This window comes from Odontesthes bonariensis, chromosome 19, assembly GCF_027942865.1.
Source record: "Odontesthes bonariensis isolate fOdoBon6 chromosome 19, fOdoBon6.hap1, whole genome shotgun sequence".
In the NCBI taxonomy this organism is placed as follows: domain Eukaryota; kingdom Metazoa; phylum Chordata; class Actinopteri; order Atheriniformes; family Atherinopsidae; genus Odontesthes; species Odontesthes bonariensis.
Window position 1 is genome coordinate 21152325 of NC_134524.1, and position 18480 is coordinate 21170804.

Here is an 18480-nt window from a genome sequence, read left to right on the forward strand (position 1 = left end):
TGTGAGTGACCTGGGTTTGAAACCTGACCCACCCCCATGAAAGGTACTACCTCCTGTAGGGGTTCTTAGGCAAGACCCTCTTAACTGCCTGGGATATGAGTGTAAGTTGCTTTGGATAAAAGCATCTGCCAAATACATAAACATAAAAGGTATAAAATGGAATCTACTTAATATATGCAGGGCTATACCTAGATAAAACCAGCGACATGCATCTTAGCTTCATTAGGGATTCTTAATTGCCCATGAGTCCAGTGTGTCCCCCACCTGTTGCTCAGTGTAAGTTGGGATAAACTCCATCTCAAACCAGAAAATATGGGTCTTGAGCTACAAGACAAACCTTCAATAGAAGTTTTTAAAGGGTCCTTGACAAAGTAAGTGTTACAAAGAAATATAAGGGTGTGAATTGTCAACACATTATCATCGCCAAGTTGGCAATGCCAAAGACTAACTCTTGAGTCAGTTTTCAATTCATAGAGTATCCCTTTAGCATCAATAATGGATGCATAGAGAACTGCTGCTCATTGCCAGTTATAGTTTTGTGGCTGTAGCTGATGCAGTCCAATCTTGGACTTTCTTGTTTTTCACTTGCATTTTTTTCTTTCTATTGTTACTTCCAGTCTTTATTTGGTCTTCCTTCGCTTTTCTACGGCACTACTTTGTAATGAATTGAATGTACTGACTTAAAGTACGGCAATAAAAGTATTTGGTTAAGTTTGGCGAAGCATCCTGGTTAGGCATTGAAATATAAAATAAAATAAACTTTATTCTGGGAAAGCGTAGCCGCCATTTTATCCACATCGCCAAGTGTCCTAAACTGTCACTTTACCAGCTTGGGAAACCCTAAATGTCCAAAAGTGATGCTTTGAGGGTACTCTCTATATTCAAAATCAATGCAGCGGGCAACTGACCAAGATTCAGTGTGTCATAAATTGCAAGTGATATTTATATTAGTGACTTAAAAATTAATTACACTCCACCCAATAGCAAAAAAGTGATTTTGTGAATAATATTGTGTTACGGTGTTGTGTATCTCATACATACATTTGATGTTGCTGGAACTCTTTTTCTATAACTTGGGAGGATTTGAAACTTCCTCGATTAGCATCTTACCAAGCTAGCTAACAGTGAAAAGGTTAGTGAGCTAATGCTAAGCTAGATAGATAGCTAGATATATCGACTGAAGGTAAATAATTTTTCTTTATTGCAATAAACTTTTGCATACATTGCATTGTTTCATGCACAAACATTTGACAAGTTAATACCTGTTGTAAGCAAGGACAGATGACACAATACATTCAACGTCACAGACAGAAGATAATAATTGCAATGAAAATGCAAACATTCAGGACTACTTGGCGCAAAGTGAATTTGCCCATTTATCTGTTACACGAGAGAAGCAGTTTGATGTGGATTCTAACATCAGGGTGTATCCATCATTGCTTTCTCCTTCACGTCAAGGGCTTAAACGGCCCATATTTAACACCTGCTATACAACATGACCGCTCTAAATTAGACCTCAACAAACCCTACAAGGGGAACACCAGAAACCCTGAGAAGGTGGAGTACTTCCACCCTCCCATCAGGTTTCCCCTCTCCAGTTTAAGGTAAGCCTTGTCCCCTCGCTCCATCATCACCAGCCCGGCGTTGGTGGCTGCTTCCCTGGTCACGTCCTGGTCTCCTGCAAAAGCTGATATCACCGGCCAGCCGTTGAGGACCAAACTCACCTGTGAAAGGTGATTCATGCATAAAAAGACATGATCTCAATGTGGTGATAATGTGTCATGTTTTATGAGCCGCTTGAGACAGGAATTATCTAGAAATGGCACAAATAATACATTGGTTCTTGCACATATACGTAGTAGTGGCATGATAAAATGTTGAATTTACAACAGTTTCTAGCATAGACAATTTCAGCAATGCCTCTTACTGTACAAGGTGAATTAACTACTGGTCATGGCAGAGAAGGTAGATGTCTTGATCAGCACAAGCTTAGGTGTGTTAATATGGTACCAAATAATGCTGTACTCAGGATGTATAGACAATTATCACAAGGTAAACATATAAACACAACATTTTCCAGGCTGTTTACAGCTTTGTGTTGCGATTTCAGACTGGACGATTAGACTACCTGATTTTGGATTGTTTCTATGCAAATGTTTCACACAGCTGATTCAATCCCCTTCTGTAAATCTCCTGCAGAAAGCAAAGAGACTTTTTTAAAATGTCACTCTATCCAGAAAACCACTGTCCTTACTTGTATTGTCTGCCTGTTGTAAACTTTTACAACATGAAAGCTGAAGCTGTAGACTCCTTTCCTGGGTGCAACAAAGATGCTCCTCGCCGGATCAAAATGGCTTCCAACATTCACTAAGATCTGAGAGGGAGATGAAAAGAGAGAAGAAATTCAACCAGCCCCAGAGCTAATTACTGGTTGACTTGAACTTTAAAAAAAAAAAAAATAAAGGGAAAAAAAGGGAACAATCCATTGAAATTTGGTGACTTTTAAGACTTGAACATTTTTCCAAGTAGTTTTATATGGTCATGTTTGCAAGAGGCAGAAAGAAAAAAAGAGGGATGATAAGGAGATATCAAATGAAATACATCATTCATCACATCAAGCTGCAAGAAATTTCCTCTACATTTGCTCCCATTTGCAGTCAGGCTCCGTTGTTCCAACCTTAACACCGTGGCATGCAGTTTAATTTCAAAAGCTAGAGCACCAGTGCACAATGGGAGGTAAATGAGAATTTGACAGTCCAGACCTGCCCTGGAACTGTGAGTCAAACCTTAGTACCCAATGTTAGTACCAGGTGTAGTTACTGCTCATGCAGTAGAATGGCAGAAAGTCCCTGAAGAATGAGGGAAACCTAGAAGGTTGGGGGCTGATACAGGAGCAGACTCATGCCTGTTATTTTAATTAGGAGGTTTAATTAATTGGAGATGTCAAGTTTGAGCGGTGGGATAGTTTTAGTGGCTTTACTTGGCAAAACACATAACACCAAACAACACCAAAAATGCTACAAAATGTCACAAAAACACATCAAGAACTCAAAGATGCAACATACAACAAAAACATATGACACTTTTTTTTTCTTTTCTTTTTAGCACAGGGACGTTGTAGATAATGAAACCGATGCAAAGACCAGTCCAACCGAGTTCATGAAACAAAAACAAAACTTTAAGCAATGGAATGTAGGAACTGTAGATAGTCAGTCCATAGCCCCTTTCACACTGAGGAAGAACCCGCGTTTAATTCGCAAATTTAGTGTGTCCGCTGTTCCTTTCACACTGACGATCCGGGCTGGGGTGTCAACTCGATTCGCCATTCGACCCGCGTCGGACCCTAGTCTTTTTGCCGAGCCGAGTTTCATGTGGAAGCGATTGACGCGGGAAGGACGTGGGGGTGGCGTGACGTGAGGAGTTTAAAAGACAGGATGGACAGCTCACAGACACATGTGTGTTCAGAGCCATGACAGCTAAACGTCTTCGTCGATTGCGTCGACGCTGTTCGCGTTCTTCTGCTTCAAATTGTCGATGGATTTCCTCAACTTGGACATTATAGTGCTCTTGTATTCTCCGCATATGTTGTTCGGCGGCATCCCACGTTGTGATCATCCACACCCTGTAAAATAACATCTCCATGAACTGCATATACACTTGCGTGACCGAACAAACAGCCAGCAACAAAAAGAAGTCCTCAAGGTGTCCTGCCATCGTTGGTTTGAAAAATTTGATGCAGACAGGTGTATTTAGGCCTACCTCCGACGCATGGGTTGTGCCTACGTCATTGTACACGCCCAGCATTTTATGTGTTTCGTGTGACGCTCTGCCACTAGGCAACGCCCCCGGAACTCGGCTTCAGGCGGCACGGATCACCTAATACGCCAAGCTTTCACATTGCTCAACGCGGGATGAAGTGGCAATTTGGACCCGCGATGGTAGCGGATCTCGGTGTGAAAACAGCTGATGTTTGACTTGTCTCTAACAGGGACACTGAGTTAGCCTTCCCGCTGTTAAACTAGTAAGTATTACTAAAGTAAATTAGCTAGCTTGCAGTGTCTTGCGTTGTTCCTCTTGTGACACGCTTGACATTTTTTTTAATCACTAGCCTACAAAACCAGTTTGACAGGCCACGCTACATGGTGAGGAAGCTTGCTTCACAACACGTTCAGAAACTGGTACTAAAAATAACCGCTGCTGGTTCAGTTCCTTTCCAGCTAAGTTAGGAAGCATAAATCGTATAATATTACTAAACATTTACCCTTACATTCTTTTTGCCGGTGTAGCAACTCAGGGTCAGCTTGGGAACTAAATAAAAAATATACAAAAGAGTTATGACAATTTATATACAGCAGCAGTGCAGTTGCACTCCAAACCTGTAGGGGGCTCCATAATCAATAAGTCACTGCTTTAATTGCACCATTGTTTTGGCATTTGTTTTTGCTTCTGGGAGAGTTACTGTATACTGTAGATTCCTTACTTCCTCCTGATATTCCAACCCACCTGATCAAAGTAGATGGTCATGGTGCGGTTGCTCATCTCTGAGGGTTCATGGTTGGTGTTACGGATTGCTGAGAATGCCACCCGACCGGTTCCTGACCTGACCGACATGCCCAGAGCATTTCCCGATGGCTCGGCTGATGGGGTGGAGTCGCACACAACAAGACACTTTCCTTCCAACACGATTGGTTCCGTGTCATTCTGGCAGCTGACCTCTGAGGGCCCCCAGTGGCCGAGAAGCAGCAGTCCAGCCAGAAAGACTGAGTGTGGTGTAAAGTAGGGTGCAGGAGGGGTACAGTGACAGGACATGCTTCCAAATGAGGGTAAACTCTCAGTGTTTTCTGGTTCTTTTGTTTTGTAATCTTTCTCCAGAAAGCCACCACAACTCCTCAGTGTGAACTTCTTGGCGTACACCTCACTTCAGCAACAAGGCCATAGTTTCACTTGGAAGGAAAAGATCAATGAGGGGTTCCTCTCATCTCATATAAGGATTCAGGGAGTCATCTGGAAAAACTTCCGCCAACGCTTGTTGGAGTTGGATTCTCTAGAGATGACCACTAATTGACATCAAGATGACAGCTACCCATACTGGCAGAATGGCCGTCAGGCAACCCGTCCTCGACCGATAAACACAAACTGGTTTTGAAGTTAAGCTTTAAGCCTGTGAATCACATGACACAAAATTGCACATGAAAATTTGTATAAAACGTTGCAAATTCTCCAAATATCAAAATGTGTTACAATGTGGACACCAAATAAACAGCATCATTTGTCTATTAAGTTGGTGAATATATTGGGGAAGGGTCGTATGGCTCGTTCAAAGTCGCAAAATAACCTATAACGTTTTAAATGTAATAAAACACAGACCAGGACTTATTCAGGCCTGAGGAAAAAGCGTGGATATTAATAGAAATCCTATTATGCTGTGGTACAAAATAACTGATGAGGTCAGGCTTTGGCCAGGAAGATGCCTGCGTCGGTGCTGCCAGCTTGACTCAGGAGGGGGGACCTTGGACTATCACAGTCCCACCACCGAGAGGCCATCTGTGGGTAAACACTACCTCTCTACAACATCTAGCACCTTTCCAATTGAATCTCTCTCTCTCTGTGCTTGCATTCCTTCACACAAACATGTACAAAACACTCACGACAAACGCGGATCAAAGTCATCCAAACATAAAGAAAATGTCCCTGAGCAGTTTTAGAAATGATTCAAATATATTTCAAATGCTGCAACATTTTCTGCTGAAAAGGTTTTTGTTTGTTCTACTGATAAAAACCCAAAGTCTTTATCAACACAGCTAACCAAGTAAAGCATTTTTCTACACACTCCACTCTTAAAACATGCTCAATATTTCCAGATCTTCACCCACCTGCCTCTCTTCCAGCGATACACAGAAGCCGGCTTATCTCAGTCCAGTTCAAGCGTCCCAAGAGCTCTGTTTCCCTGTTACCTTCGGCTTTATCTCTGCTCCTATACCTCTCTCTCTCTGCGACTGTCTCTCTGTTCCAGGGAACCCCTGCGATAGAGCAGACGTTTAATCACATCACGAGCATCGTCACCCTTCTGTTCTCACAAATCCATGACCTCCCACTGTACCTATTTCCCTTCCCTGCCATCCTCTCTTTTTGTTTGAAGTGCACAAAGGACGACAAGGACTGCCATTTAGCCTTTCTCTGACAGGAAAAATCTGTCATTTCTTCTAAGTAAACATCTTGTCATAGCTTAGCGGTGTACATTGTTTTATCTTGGTTTTTCTGTCAACAAGCTCTCCAATCAGAATGACCAAATAGTTTGTGCATAACTTTCATTACAACCAAAAAGACCAAAGGGATACGGCTCATATAAGCGTTTCCACATGTGAGGAGACATCATGTACGAGTGTTTTGTTCATATCATTCCAGGGGGGTGAACGTGCGACTATGCACAACACTTTCAACAGTGGGACATAAGATTAACACCTTGATGGAAAAGCAGTCTTTTTTTCCCCTTCTTGTTGACATTTCGTCGATAACATGACACTGCTAACTGCACTGTACTTTTGCCACTTCCTGGTTGGGTTGATGCAATAAGATCACTTTGTTAGGGCTAAAAAGCTTTTTACCAAGCCACCATCACCTGATGGCATTTTGCTCTCACTTTATCATCTGCCCTGTTGGCATGAAATTCCAAGTCATTCAGACCAAGTCCACCCTCTCTAACCAGTGTTTTTAGAGAAACTCTTGGCTTGAACAATTTACCACTTGAGGAACCCTTCTTCTGACACCGAAACTGTTGTTGAAATCAAAGCACCTTCTTTGAGTGGATTAATCAAGTTTATAAAGATTAACAAACCCAACAATGAGGCTATCACCTCTTTGATGGTTGCTACGGAGGAAAGGCAAGAGAAATTGCAAGGGCAACAGGTTTTGTTTTTACAATTTTTTACTCTCTTTAGACATAGCCTCGGCTATCAAAGTTATTGACAGTATGTTAAAAAGAGAATCAACACAGCTACATGCACACTTGAGTTGAGCGACGGTTACAGCTCAACTTGACCACCTAATTTGGCCACCGTCCTTCTGACAGCATACAAGTAATCAAGTTATTGACCGAAGCATGTCAATAACTTGTATTTTGCATGCAATTATAAGTGAATTCACTGCACAGATGTTGCGTTTTAGTTACTTGAATGGTGAGTTTGCCTGAAGGCTCGACAATTTTGCACTCGAGAGATTTTTTTTGGACTTAGATTTACAGGTTTTACAAGCTAACTTTGAGTGACTTATGATGGAAAGTGACACTGAATGAGATGAAGGGTACGGAAAATGGACAAACGAACGAATAGTACAATTCTATTATTGTAATTATGCAAGTTTAAAGCCAATTGTGCACAACCAGAGAAGGCCTGGCCTTTAACCATAGAGAAGTGTCTTACTTTGCTGGAAAAGGGGTGTCTCCACTGAGTAGTCAGCATCTGCAGGGTATACCAGTGGTTCTGTTCGTGTAAAATACCTACCTGCAGATCTTGCTCAGTTACCAGTAGTCTTGGCTTACAATACCTAATAAGTAAGCTTGTAATTCTACCAGATGGAAATAGACTAAAAGTTATTTCTATTTAAACTGGTTAAGAACCGTAGCTCAGGGGCGGTCTGTGGCGTGGTGGGTACAGCAGACGCTCCATGTACAGAGGCTATAGTCCTCGTGCAGCTGGCCCCAGTTTGAATCCCGCATCGGTCGGCCCTTTGCTGCGTGTTATTTCCCTCTCTCTGCCCCTTGCTTCCTGTCTCTCTTCACTGTCCTATAATAAAGGCATAAAAAGCCCCAAAAAATATTAAAAAAAAAAAAAAAAGAACCGTAGCTCATGGACTATATGAGAGCCAATTGATACAAGAGACAAAGTTTGCTTGAGCATGTGGGAAAATGAAAAAAAAAATCCATTCAGACCCACTGAAAAAAGAGACAAAAAGGACAAAGTAAAGAAAGAAAATAACAAAAAGTGGACAAAAATAGAGAGCGCAAGATCCAAGTTTGAGATCTTGTTCACATTGGAGTGACTGACGGACTGGGACATTGTCAGCAGTAATAAGGTTTCTGCATCGAGCCCGTTGTGGTAAATAGATTTACTGGTCCAATCTTCGTTCCCATGGTCGCAGGATTTGGGTTTTAGATAATAATTTCTGACGCATTAGGCTGTCTGAGTCAATAAACTGAAAAATGTGTGACTGAGAGCAGCTTTGAAGGGGGGCTTCCGTTTGTGCCAAAATCATGTTCACATGCACACTGTTAATGTTCGCTGAATATCTGCCAAAATATATTTATACAGCTTTGAACAGTACCACAAAACTACATTACCTGTAGAGCGCTAACCTGACAAAACATTCGACTGTGCCAATTAAACTTTATGGTGATTTTCATGTGCTCTCTGTTGTCTGAGTATTTGTGTCTTTGTGAATGTCGTCTTGTCGTGTCTCACTGGTGTGTTGCATGATGCACTGTCCATATTCCATGAGCCAAGAGCTCCCCTTTTAAGTTTCAAAGCACATGACATTCAGTGTCAACGGTGCCGTATCCAGTGATTACCACTAGAGGTTGATGCAAACTTATCCAAACTTCCTTGTACGGCCGTTTATGAATCCCCCATCGAACACTGTGCAGGCCCTCATGTGGTCATGGAGCGGTGAGACGTGAAATGAATTAGGTGCAGGGTTAGAAAGAAAACGTATATGGCAGTGGAGTTTGGACTTCACACGTCAACCTGTTCAGGTAGCCTTTCAAGGGCAGTATTCAGGGAGCACTTTGTATATGTATGCATAAATATATGAGGGTGTTTGCATATGTATGTGTTTAGATACTGTTTGTGAACTTACACGAGTTAAGGCAGCAGACCTCTCTGGCATAATCACTCCATACTATGTGTTTTACATTCTTCATATTTTTATTTCAATGCAGCATAGTCCAAAATCAATGTATTACAGTAGCAAATTGTTGAAACCCCCATTCTACCACAGAAGTTACTGAAATAATATATTTTTAATATTCTAACCTCCACAATAAGTCTACTAAAGACTAATTAGAAAAGTTGTTTGGTCATGAGACAATTAATTCATGAGTACAAAGTAAATCATGTGAGAGACTTCGCCTTATGTTATTACTTTTGCAGTATTCAGAGAACAATTTACTGTTTTGACCTGATGAAGGAGCAAGATGAAAAGGTGGCATCACAAAAAAAAAAAAAAATGAGTGAGAATCATCCTTCGGGGCTTGGTCCACTTGATTCCCATGTGATATTTCAGCCTGGACCAAAGTACTCAACGGGCCAAATTAGCCTTCAATCAACAAAAAAAACGAAACATTTTACACAATAAGAAAAGATTGTCTCTCTGGACTATCATGCCAGCCTGCCAGAATATAATCTGTGCATCGCAATTCAAAGTGCTCACGATGCCTGTTAATTTCACCCCTTCATATGCAATCTGCTTGTCTAAATCCTATTGAAAAAATTGAACTGACTAAGCCTGGACGGGTATGTGTAAAAAGCACAACAACCCGCCCTGTCCTTTAGGCACTACCAAAACAAAGCTCACATTTGATCCATTTCCTGGTCACGCAGGTGTTTGTCATGAAGTACTGAGCTCCGTGTTTAGTGTTACTTTTTGTGAATACATGCGGCACAACTGGTTCCAGTTCTCCCCCAAATGTACAGAGGTGCATTTACGGGTATAGATGGGAAATGGTTTATCTTGCATAAAATCTGATTTAATTTCAGCACCGAATGTGGACTTTGCCACCGAATCTCACCCTGAGTTCAAAGTGCCGCGGTCTCTACAGTCTGACCGGCTTTGACGGGACAGACGACCAGCGGCTCCATGTTCCTCCCGTTGTCATGAAGACAGGGGTTGAAGTACGGGTACAAAGGTTCAGTGAATTTACACCCCCTGTAAGTATAAATATGAGTCTTTGCTTCTGTGTTGTAGAAGGACACTGATCCTTCCTCGTAGTCCAGGAGTATGCCAACCTTCTGGGGGGGTTCGTAAAGGTTGAGGGTGATGGAGGGTCCGGCGCAGGCCCGCAGACTCCCACCTTTCCGTCGGCAGATTGCCCAGTAACCGTTGTCAGGACGGACGGTGATGGACCCCTTCCTGTTGATGGACTCCGTGGCCACACCGAGATCCCAGTCTGTTTTATCTCCAACCTGCACCAGAGAGTGAACAAGACAGGCCGCCATGTGACAGTATTCAAAGAAAGGATGCTGTATCCACAAAAATTCGATTGAAGAAGTGTTTTGAGCCAGTTTGTTTGTCCAAAAGTTCACATGGATGTCTTGTAAACAAAATCTTACTTTGATTTACAGTAGTCGCACAGAAAACACCGCAAATCTTTTGCACTCCTACCTGAACCACCCAATACCGTCGACCAGAGGTGAAGCTCTGTTTCCCCAGAACAGCGACGCAGGAGTCGAACCTTCTGTGGTCATGAGGAAGAGATAGTCTCCTCTGCTGGGAGCCCAGGCTCACCTGTGGATCACCATCATCTTAATTCATCAACGACAAACACACTGATGGCAGAACACTGAACGGTTTGTAGTCTGGGATCATGCCGTCAGATCTTTTGTCACAATGTACCTTTTTACCATCTGGGGACAGAACCAGCCAACCTGCAGCAGTTGCAGGATCCAAAATCACGTCCACTGGAGACACAAAGCGAGAAGAAGAGGAGAGGAAAAGCTACTGATCATTACTGACGATTAAAGGGATAGTTTGCCTCTTTTGACATGAAGCTGTATGACATCCCATATAAGCAATATCATTTATGAACATTGACTTACCCCCCGCTGCATCCTGTGAGCCGAGTTCCGGCCTCATTTTGGCGTTGACGAAGGTAGTCCGGCTAGTTTGCTAGGGTCCCGAAAATAAAGCGTCTTGCTTCTCAAAACAATATGCATTGAAAAGAGTAATACATTTGCATCACAAAATCGTTCATCCAGAAAAAGTCAGACCTCACATCGCTTGGCGCTATTTCTCTCTTCCTTCATATCACTACGGGCTGTGTAAACTGTGCAAACCGAAGTGCAGACTGAGCAGTCCTCTGCTTCCGAGCAGTAAACACCGTAACAGGTGCGGCTTTTGCTAGGTGGCTGTACGCATTGATATGAAGGGAGGCAAAAATAGCATCAAGCGATTGTGAGGTCTGACTTTTTCTGGAGGGAGGATTTTGTGATGCAAATGTATTACTCTTTTCAACGCATATTGTTTTGAGAAGCAAGACGCTTTATTTTTGGGACCCTAGCAAACTAGCCGGACTACCTTCGTCGACGCCAAAACAAGGCCGGAACTCGGCTCACAGGACGCAGCAGGGGGTAAGTCAATGTTCATAAATGATATTGCTAGTATGGGATGTCATACAGCTTCATGTCAAAAGAGGCGAACTATCCCTTTAAGTTTGGCCGAATATTTTGATTCCACGTATTTTGGGAGAAAAAACTGATTATTTTACTCTTCTTTCAGTTTGTTTCTGTGCTTGCATTGCAACAAAGTTGATCGGATGCTGGGATGACATCCATTTTTATGTGCACTTAGATCCACTATTAAGTTCATACTCGTACCTGCATATTCGCTGACTTTGCCTACTTCTGCAAAGAAACGGACAAAAACAACTCAGTCAGTTAATTTCAGTTCAGTTCTTCAATAACCCTTAGGAGGAAAATTCTTCCGGCAGTTTATGTATGAAACATGATATAGATAAAAACAAGTCTAATTAAGATATTGCATTAGGATTCTAACATTACAAAGTAAGAAAAAGTTACTTTGAAATCACTGACCTTCAGTAGACAGTTTCAGTTCAAGTTCATGGCAGATGTCCACCAGCTTGGAGAAAGCGCTCCTCACGGTCCTTATGTAAATATCAGGCTCAGCTCTGACCTCAGACCAGTCCTTGGTGGATGGTGGAGCACTCAAACATGGAAAGCTCTAAAACGTTGTTCATTGACACAAATAAATCATTCTTATGGGGATTGATTTGCAAATCTTAAAACATTTTTTCTTAATTCATGCTAAAACATAGAAAATATATCAAACGTAGACAAAGTGAGACAATTTATCATTTCATATAAAAAAAATGTCATCTCATCTTGAATTTGATGGCAGCAACATCACACAAAAGAGTGGGGACAGGGGCAAGGAAATGCTGGATAGTCGGTGGAACTAAAAACAAATGGAGGACGAACACGTGACTAATTCTGTTATTTCTCAACTGCTCAGTAACATGACTGGGTATAAAAAGAGCACCTTCGGGAGGCAGAGTCTCTCAGTTGCAAGGCTGTTTCTGAGGTTCAGCAATTTACGAAAAAAAACTGCGTACAAACCCGAAGACTTTGAAGTAAATAATATCATCAAAGGATTTAGAGGATCTGGAGATGTCTGAGTGAACGGGAAACAACCTGCAATCAAAATTGGATGCCTTTGATCTTTGGGCACTGAAAAACAGACACGATTCTGTCATGGAAATCACTGAATGGGCTCAGAAACGCTTCCAGAAGTCTGAGAACACAGTATCGTACAACGAAGAAACACTGTCGTCTTTCTGGGCCAAAGTTCATTTGAAATGGACCGAGGCAAAGTGGAAAAACTATGCTTTGATCAGATGCATCAAACTTTCATATATTTTTGAAGAAATCATCGAAACCCAGTCCTACAGACAGAAGAGCAGATGGACTGTAAATTCATTCAGTCATTTACATTTGACACAGCGTTCCAACTTTTTTCTGGAATTGGGGGTTGTATTAGAATCAAACTGCAACTATAAGTATTCAGGATTCAAACCTGCAGGAGATGAAGAGGGTCCTTGGTGTCTTCCAGGTATTGCAGCTCACTGCATCTGCTCTGCAGTTCAGTGATCTCCTCCTCCAGCTCGCTGAGCAGTTCCTCCGCTCTTTTCTCCGCTGTTTCGTGTTTCTTTTCAATCTCATCGATGAGCAACGCCTGGTTTCTCTCAACGGCACTTATTATCATTGTGGCGAACTGCACACTTGTCTGTATCTCTGTTTCTTTATCTTTCTGCAGATATGCATACATTGAAATGAATTAAATTAGTACTGCCTGGAACTCTTGCACTTCAATTATGCACCAATGAGCATATTCGACACATGGACACGATGCAGATCAGTTTGCTGACCCTCCAGTTGGAGGACAAACACTCCACCATGACCACCTTGTGGCTCAATGGGTCTTACTGAAGTCTGTCAACATCTGAGGTAAGTGCTTTAAGACTGGAGCCAAATGTTCTTTGTTGGTGCTGACTTTGAGGCATAAATCATCCCCAATGACACCAAGAAAATGGAAAGGAGGGAAGCGGGCTGGTGCCAGCAAACAAAGCATAATGTTTCTCGAAAGCTGATTGAATAATTTTGGTGTCCAAACCCAACCGAATAGTCCTGAACTTGAAAGCAGAAAGTAAACATAAAAGCAATGGTCCCACATGGGATATAAACTGCTCAGATTAAAACCACAGATATGGTGTTCGTGCAATGTGATGAAAGTAAAGGATATCTAGTGCCTTGCAATGAAACACCAATGGTTCTGGACCATGTGCCAGCACAGTATGCAGCAGTATTTGTGTTGATTAGAGACTTCTGAAAAACATTCGGCAGAAATGTTGAAAGACTTACAGAGAGCACATTTGCCGGGAAATGGTTCAAATAGAGAGCAATCAAAAGGCCAGCCTTACTCTGTTTAGCTCTACCGAGTGCTTGATCTCGTCGGTCTTTCTGATTCTGTCCTGGATCATCCGTTGAATCTCCGCTTGGGACGTCTTCATCTGAGTCTGAAAAGGTTCAAGATAAGAAAACAGATGGAACAAATGTGTTACAGTGACCTGGAATACGGCTAGATGACTAATACAATACAAAGAGAAGAAGGCTGAGATTGTTTGTGTGATGAATCATTATGACTTTTTGAAAAAGCAGACCATGATCCTCTTGCTCTCTTTCTCTATGGGCACGACCTCGTGGTGTTTGTGGTCCCTCTCCATGCATTTCACGCAAACAGGCGTCTGCTCTCTCTTGCAAAACATCTCCAGGGGCTTGTTATGGTTTCGGCAGAGGTGACTGGTGGCGAAGGTGGCCGGATCCGTCAGCCTGTGCTTCGTCATCACTGGATCTCTCAGATGAGGCGCCAGGTGCATTTCACAATACGACGCCTGGCAGACGAGGCACGACTTTACTGCCGTCAGCTTGTTTCCGTGGCAGACGTCACAAGGAATGTCTTCAGATTTAGAGGACTGTCTTGACGTCTGTCTCTTTGCTGGCACTGGCTTGTTTGCCGTTTTTTCCCTCAGAGATCTTTTGGTTTTTAAAAAAAGAACGAGTCAGTTTCAGTTTTGTGAAAAGAACTTTGTCAAAATCAAAGTGTGTTTCACATCTACATACCTTTTAAATTTCTCAGTGATGTCTTTCAGGCCTACATTGATCCTGAGGTCTGGACACACTTGGAACAACTCTTTGCACAGCGGACAATCCGACTGAGGTTTTATATCCCATAAACGTTTAATGCATTTCAGGCAGAAGTTGTGGCCGCATGGGATGGAGACGGGGTCGGTGAAGCAATCCAGACAGATGACGCACAGAAACTCCTCTTCCGACAATACGGAGGCCATATTTCTGCTCAAAGAATTGCATTGTGTTACACTCATATATATGCAAGTGAAACCCTTCTGCTGTACTGAAAAACATGAGGTGAGCACTCTTGGCTCTTGCAAGAGGCAGTTGTGAGTTGAACTGCATGCAATAGTTTAGCTTTTAAACATAGTAAAAGAGCAGCAATTCCGACTGTGCAACAACCACTGTGATGTGACCAAGATACTCACAGTCATGTGTATCATTTTTTACAGCCTTATAAACTTAATACTTTTAGAAACTTCAACATCTCTTATGTTCTTTAAACTGTAACAATGAACTTTTTGTTGAATAGTTCGGCCTTCAGAGTCTCGGGCTCACGTCAAATCCGACAAACATCTCAGATAATATCAAAGGAACATTCTGAATTTGGCAGGAATACAAATATATCAGAACAGCTTCAGGGCGTAGCAGTTTTAATCTGAGCCAAGTATGTTGCGGTGTTGCACGTTTCTTTGCCCATTGTTTTCAAACTGAATTTGAAAAAAAAAAAAAAAAAAAAAAGGTCCACAACATTATTACCTTTTAATAACCTAGTAATGTGCCCTCCTACATTGGTAAACCGCATTTTCATTTGAACTTAAAAGGTTGGCACATCCACAAAAAATACATTTCATATAGTTTAATCACTGAGAATCCTTTTGGCAAAACATTCCTTGCATCGTTAATGTTCATTGCAAAAGTCAGTTTATCTCGGAAAAAGACATAAGCCACATCTTGTCACGTATGCTCTTACTCTCCAAAGTGTCTGTTTAGTTTGAATGGTGTCTTACCTGTGTGAGCTGACAGATGCTCCTCTCTTGAGTTGAATGCAGCACAAGTGCCTCGAAACAGGTTTCTTTCTCCTAATATGCACAAGGTGACGTGTTAAAGGTTCCTCATCTGCCAAAGCAGCAAACAGGCAATTCTGGTTCTTCTTCTCAGCTGTTCTTAGCACTCAGCCAAAAATGAATTAGTTACACAGCCCTTCCTGGTACAAACAAAAACCTGCTATTTCTGGCCTTCATCAGTCTTAGTATCATTTCTCTTTGTATGAAGTAGAGCTGAGCACAATGACAACAACTCTTATTTGCTGAAACTCAATGTCTGTGATTTCCTCATTGTTGCTCCCCTTTGAGGTTAGAACGGGATGGTTTATATTCCCTCTCTCTTTAAGGTATTGTTGTATGAAGCATTTACGAGCAGTTGATGTCTCACCCACAGAGGACAGCAATCACAGTGCTCTCAGTTTGGAGAATCAGAAGGTTTCTTGAGGGCCGATTTTAAACTAAAAGCTACGGTTTGCCTGAGAAAAAGTCATTTTTCACCATCTAAAACATCTCAAACCTTTCATAGCAGAAAATTTCATAACAGTTCAGGCAAACATTATATTGTGTAGTTTTATACTGCATCAGTAAGTCTACACAGCTGAATTGAGTTATGGTTACAGTTTGACTTGGCAATTTGATTTAAAATCGAGTTATTGACTGAGGTACATCTGATGCTGCAGAGCTGTGGAGCATAATGAGAAAACTGTCAAGATATTCCGTCACTCCTAACCTTCTGTGGGAGATAAACTGAATCAGCTGAATTCACTGAACACATTTCTTTGAGTTACTTGAATGGTTATTTTAATCTGGTGACGCTGCAGTTTTAAAATCAGGATGTTCTTAGAGCAGACAAAGTGACAAACAACTCCACATACCTAAGCTTTTTCCTTTCATATGCTTCTGCTACTAATTCCTCCCCAGGAACAGTCAGCTCTATGAAATAGACTCTCATTCTACTCCTACACCACAGGACTATATCAGGCCTATATTTTGTGGAGACTGTTTCCTGGGGAACAGCAAGTTTTCCTCCTAAATCTACCTGCATCTCCCAATCACAAGCATCATCTAAGCTGCCTTGCCTCCTTATTTTCTTATTACTTTCTCCCCCTCTTAAACAAACTAAATTGCCACTCTCTTCAACTTAGACCCTCCTAAGTTTACCTGCCTTCGTTTATCTTCAATACCTGCAGCTAAGCTTCGTAATAGTTGGTTATGTCGTCATGTATACCGGCCTTGTGACAGACTAACCTTACAACCTGACAAAATATGCCTTAGAGTTGCAGTACCTGAACATAACGAACATAACAGGTCTCCATTTACCCAGAGTTTTAGGTTCTGGGGAGTTGGCAATACATCACATGTTGCCCCTATCGAAAATCTAATACTCCTTTCCTCCATACTCCACAGCTCTTTCCAACTAAGCTTTTTCTTCCCAATACAACCACCGTCCCTGCTTAGCCTGAGCCACTGCCTTTGTGCCCCTTAACATTTCCTCCTGTCAACAACTAGCTTTCTCTTCTCCTGAGACCTGCTCTACTCCACACCGGTTTGCCTGGGCCAAGCCCCAAGCCTCCCCGGCCTATTTGACAATGTGTACACTTGTTTTTTTTCTCCAGTTGAAAGGATACTGGCACGACACAAACATACAAAGTGAAAACAAACTTCCTTTATACTAAAACTGGAAATACGAGTGCACATACAATGATAACACAAGTCCTTTCACTTCTGCTACAACTCCTCCCCCTTCCTCTGAACTAATAATAGGAATAACAATGACAGTAAAAAGTAATATAAGTAATAAAAATAGAAATATAGTGGCAGAAACTCATAGTTTCTCGTATACAGTTTGAGTCATTCCTGTAAAGACTGGGTCATTGTGTTACAGTGACACCATAGAGGTTCAGTCATGATATATAAGACAGTCAGCCATCATGGACCTTCCATAAAGACAATATTCTGAAACTTGTTGCCAAAGTGGTGGAGAAATGGTTAAAAGGTTAAAGAACTATATCTATATTTTAGAGTGGTTCAGCCAGAGTTTGAACTTTAGTCCTCAGGAGGACATGACATTACTGTTTCAATCTTCTGTGACTTTATTGTCTTGATTTGTAAATAATATGATTTTACTTGTATGTATAACATCAATTTTGACCGTTCATTATGAACAGAGGCAAAGTCTCTGATTTATCTCTGATAAACAAGGATTGTCAGAAAACAGCGGAAGTTGTTTATCACACAAAGAATATCACACATTGTGGAGCTAAAGATGCCGCTGGACTGACCGTAGGCAACATCTGACACCTCTGTTGTTGAAGCTTGAAGAGTGACAGTGTAGGCAAGCAGACAAAAAACAATTTTTTTGTTCAAGCCCGATTCCTAATAGGTTGGAACACTGTGTAAAATGTGAATTGAAAACGGAATGCAATGATTTACAACTTCAATTTCACAAAATGTCTGCAGTACACGGTTATCAAATGATTCAGATGATCTGTACACAAGTGACACAGCTGAAAACAACTATTGGATGCTCATGATTAACGCCTTGTACACGACCGCTTTTTTGTAGTTTTAAGCTGTATTTGAAATACTGTGATGATGGAACAGCAATGATTGTAATCTACATACCTGGAACTAGGAAATTAGATTTTCAATTGTGATTTAAGGTAAACACAAGAAACTTGTACTAAAGAAAAAAAATGGACCATATAATTCCCTATACTCCCTATATAGATCAGTGAGCAGTGCTGACCAATATTGGGGTCATCAGGTGGGAACCTCGTGAATACCTTGTGAATACACTAATGGTTAACTTACAAGATTAGTAAATCATCGCATTCTAAATTGTTAACACTTTTTGCACAATGTCCCAACTTGATTGGAACTGAGTTTGCACATTCTCGATTCCTCTCACACCGAGCATGCTGCTATTGATGAAGTGAATATGATACTCAAAGGCTTTTTGAGCTCAATATTTAACACAGGACTGATCATCATGCAGCTCACTTCAGACAGTGCAGTCT

General features: G+C 41.6%; 2 protein-coding genes and 1 long non-coding RNA gene across 3 annotated transcripts; 1 reads left to right on the forward strand and 2 right to left on the reverse strand.

The window, feature by feature from the left end:
* Window positions 1-1244: 1244 nt before the first annotated feature.
* LOC142368839 (cerebellin-1) lies at window positions 1245-6005 on the reverse strand. The gene is made up of 4 exons (XM_075451036.1): window positions 5874-6005; window positions 4504-5161; window positions 2255-2374; window positions 1245-1724 (listed from the first exon to the last, which is right to left on the reverse strand). Exons 2-4 carry the CDS (start codon window positions 4807-4809, stop codon window positions 1527-1529), a joined length of 624 nt encoding a protein of 207 aa, XP_075307151.1. The 5' UTR covers window positions 4810-5161; window positions 5874-6005; the 3' UTR covers window positions 1245-1526.
* On the forward strand, window positions 3853-5280 carry LOC142368840 (uncharacterized). The gene is made up of 2 exons (XR_012767435.1): window positions 3853-4021; window positions 4873-5280. It is a non-coding gene; the product is annotated as an uncharacterized LOC142368840 (long non-coding RNA).
* A 2894-nt stretch (window positions 6006-8899) lies between the features above and the next one.
* On the reverse strand, window positions 8900-15485 carry LOC142369040 (E3 ubiquitin-protein ligase TRIM21-like). The gene is made up of 10 exons (XM_075451268.1): window positions 15425-15485; window positions 14406-14636; window positions 13946-14318; window positions 13706-13801; window positions 12802-13035; window positions 11802-11949; window positions 11586-11612; window positions 10606-10670; window positions 10375-10497; window positions 8900-10175 (listed from the first exon to the last, which is right to left on the reverse strand). Exons 2-10 carry the CDS (start codon window positions 14630-14632, stop codon window positions 9789-9791), a joined length of 1680 nt encoding a protein of 559 aa, XP_075307383.1. The 5' UTR covers window positions 14633-14636; window positions 15425-15485; the 3' UTR covers window positions 8900-9788.
* Between the last annotated feature and the right edge of the window lie 2995 nt (window positions 15486-18480).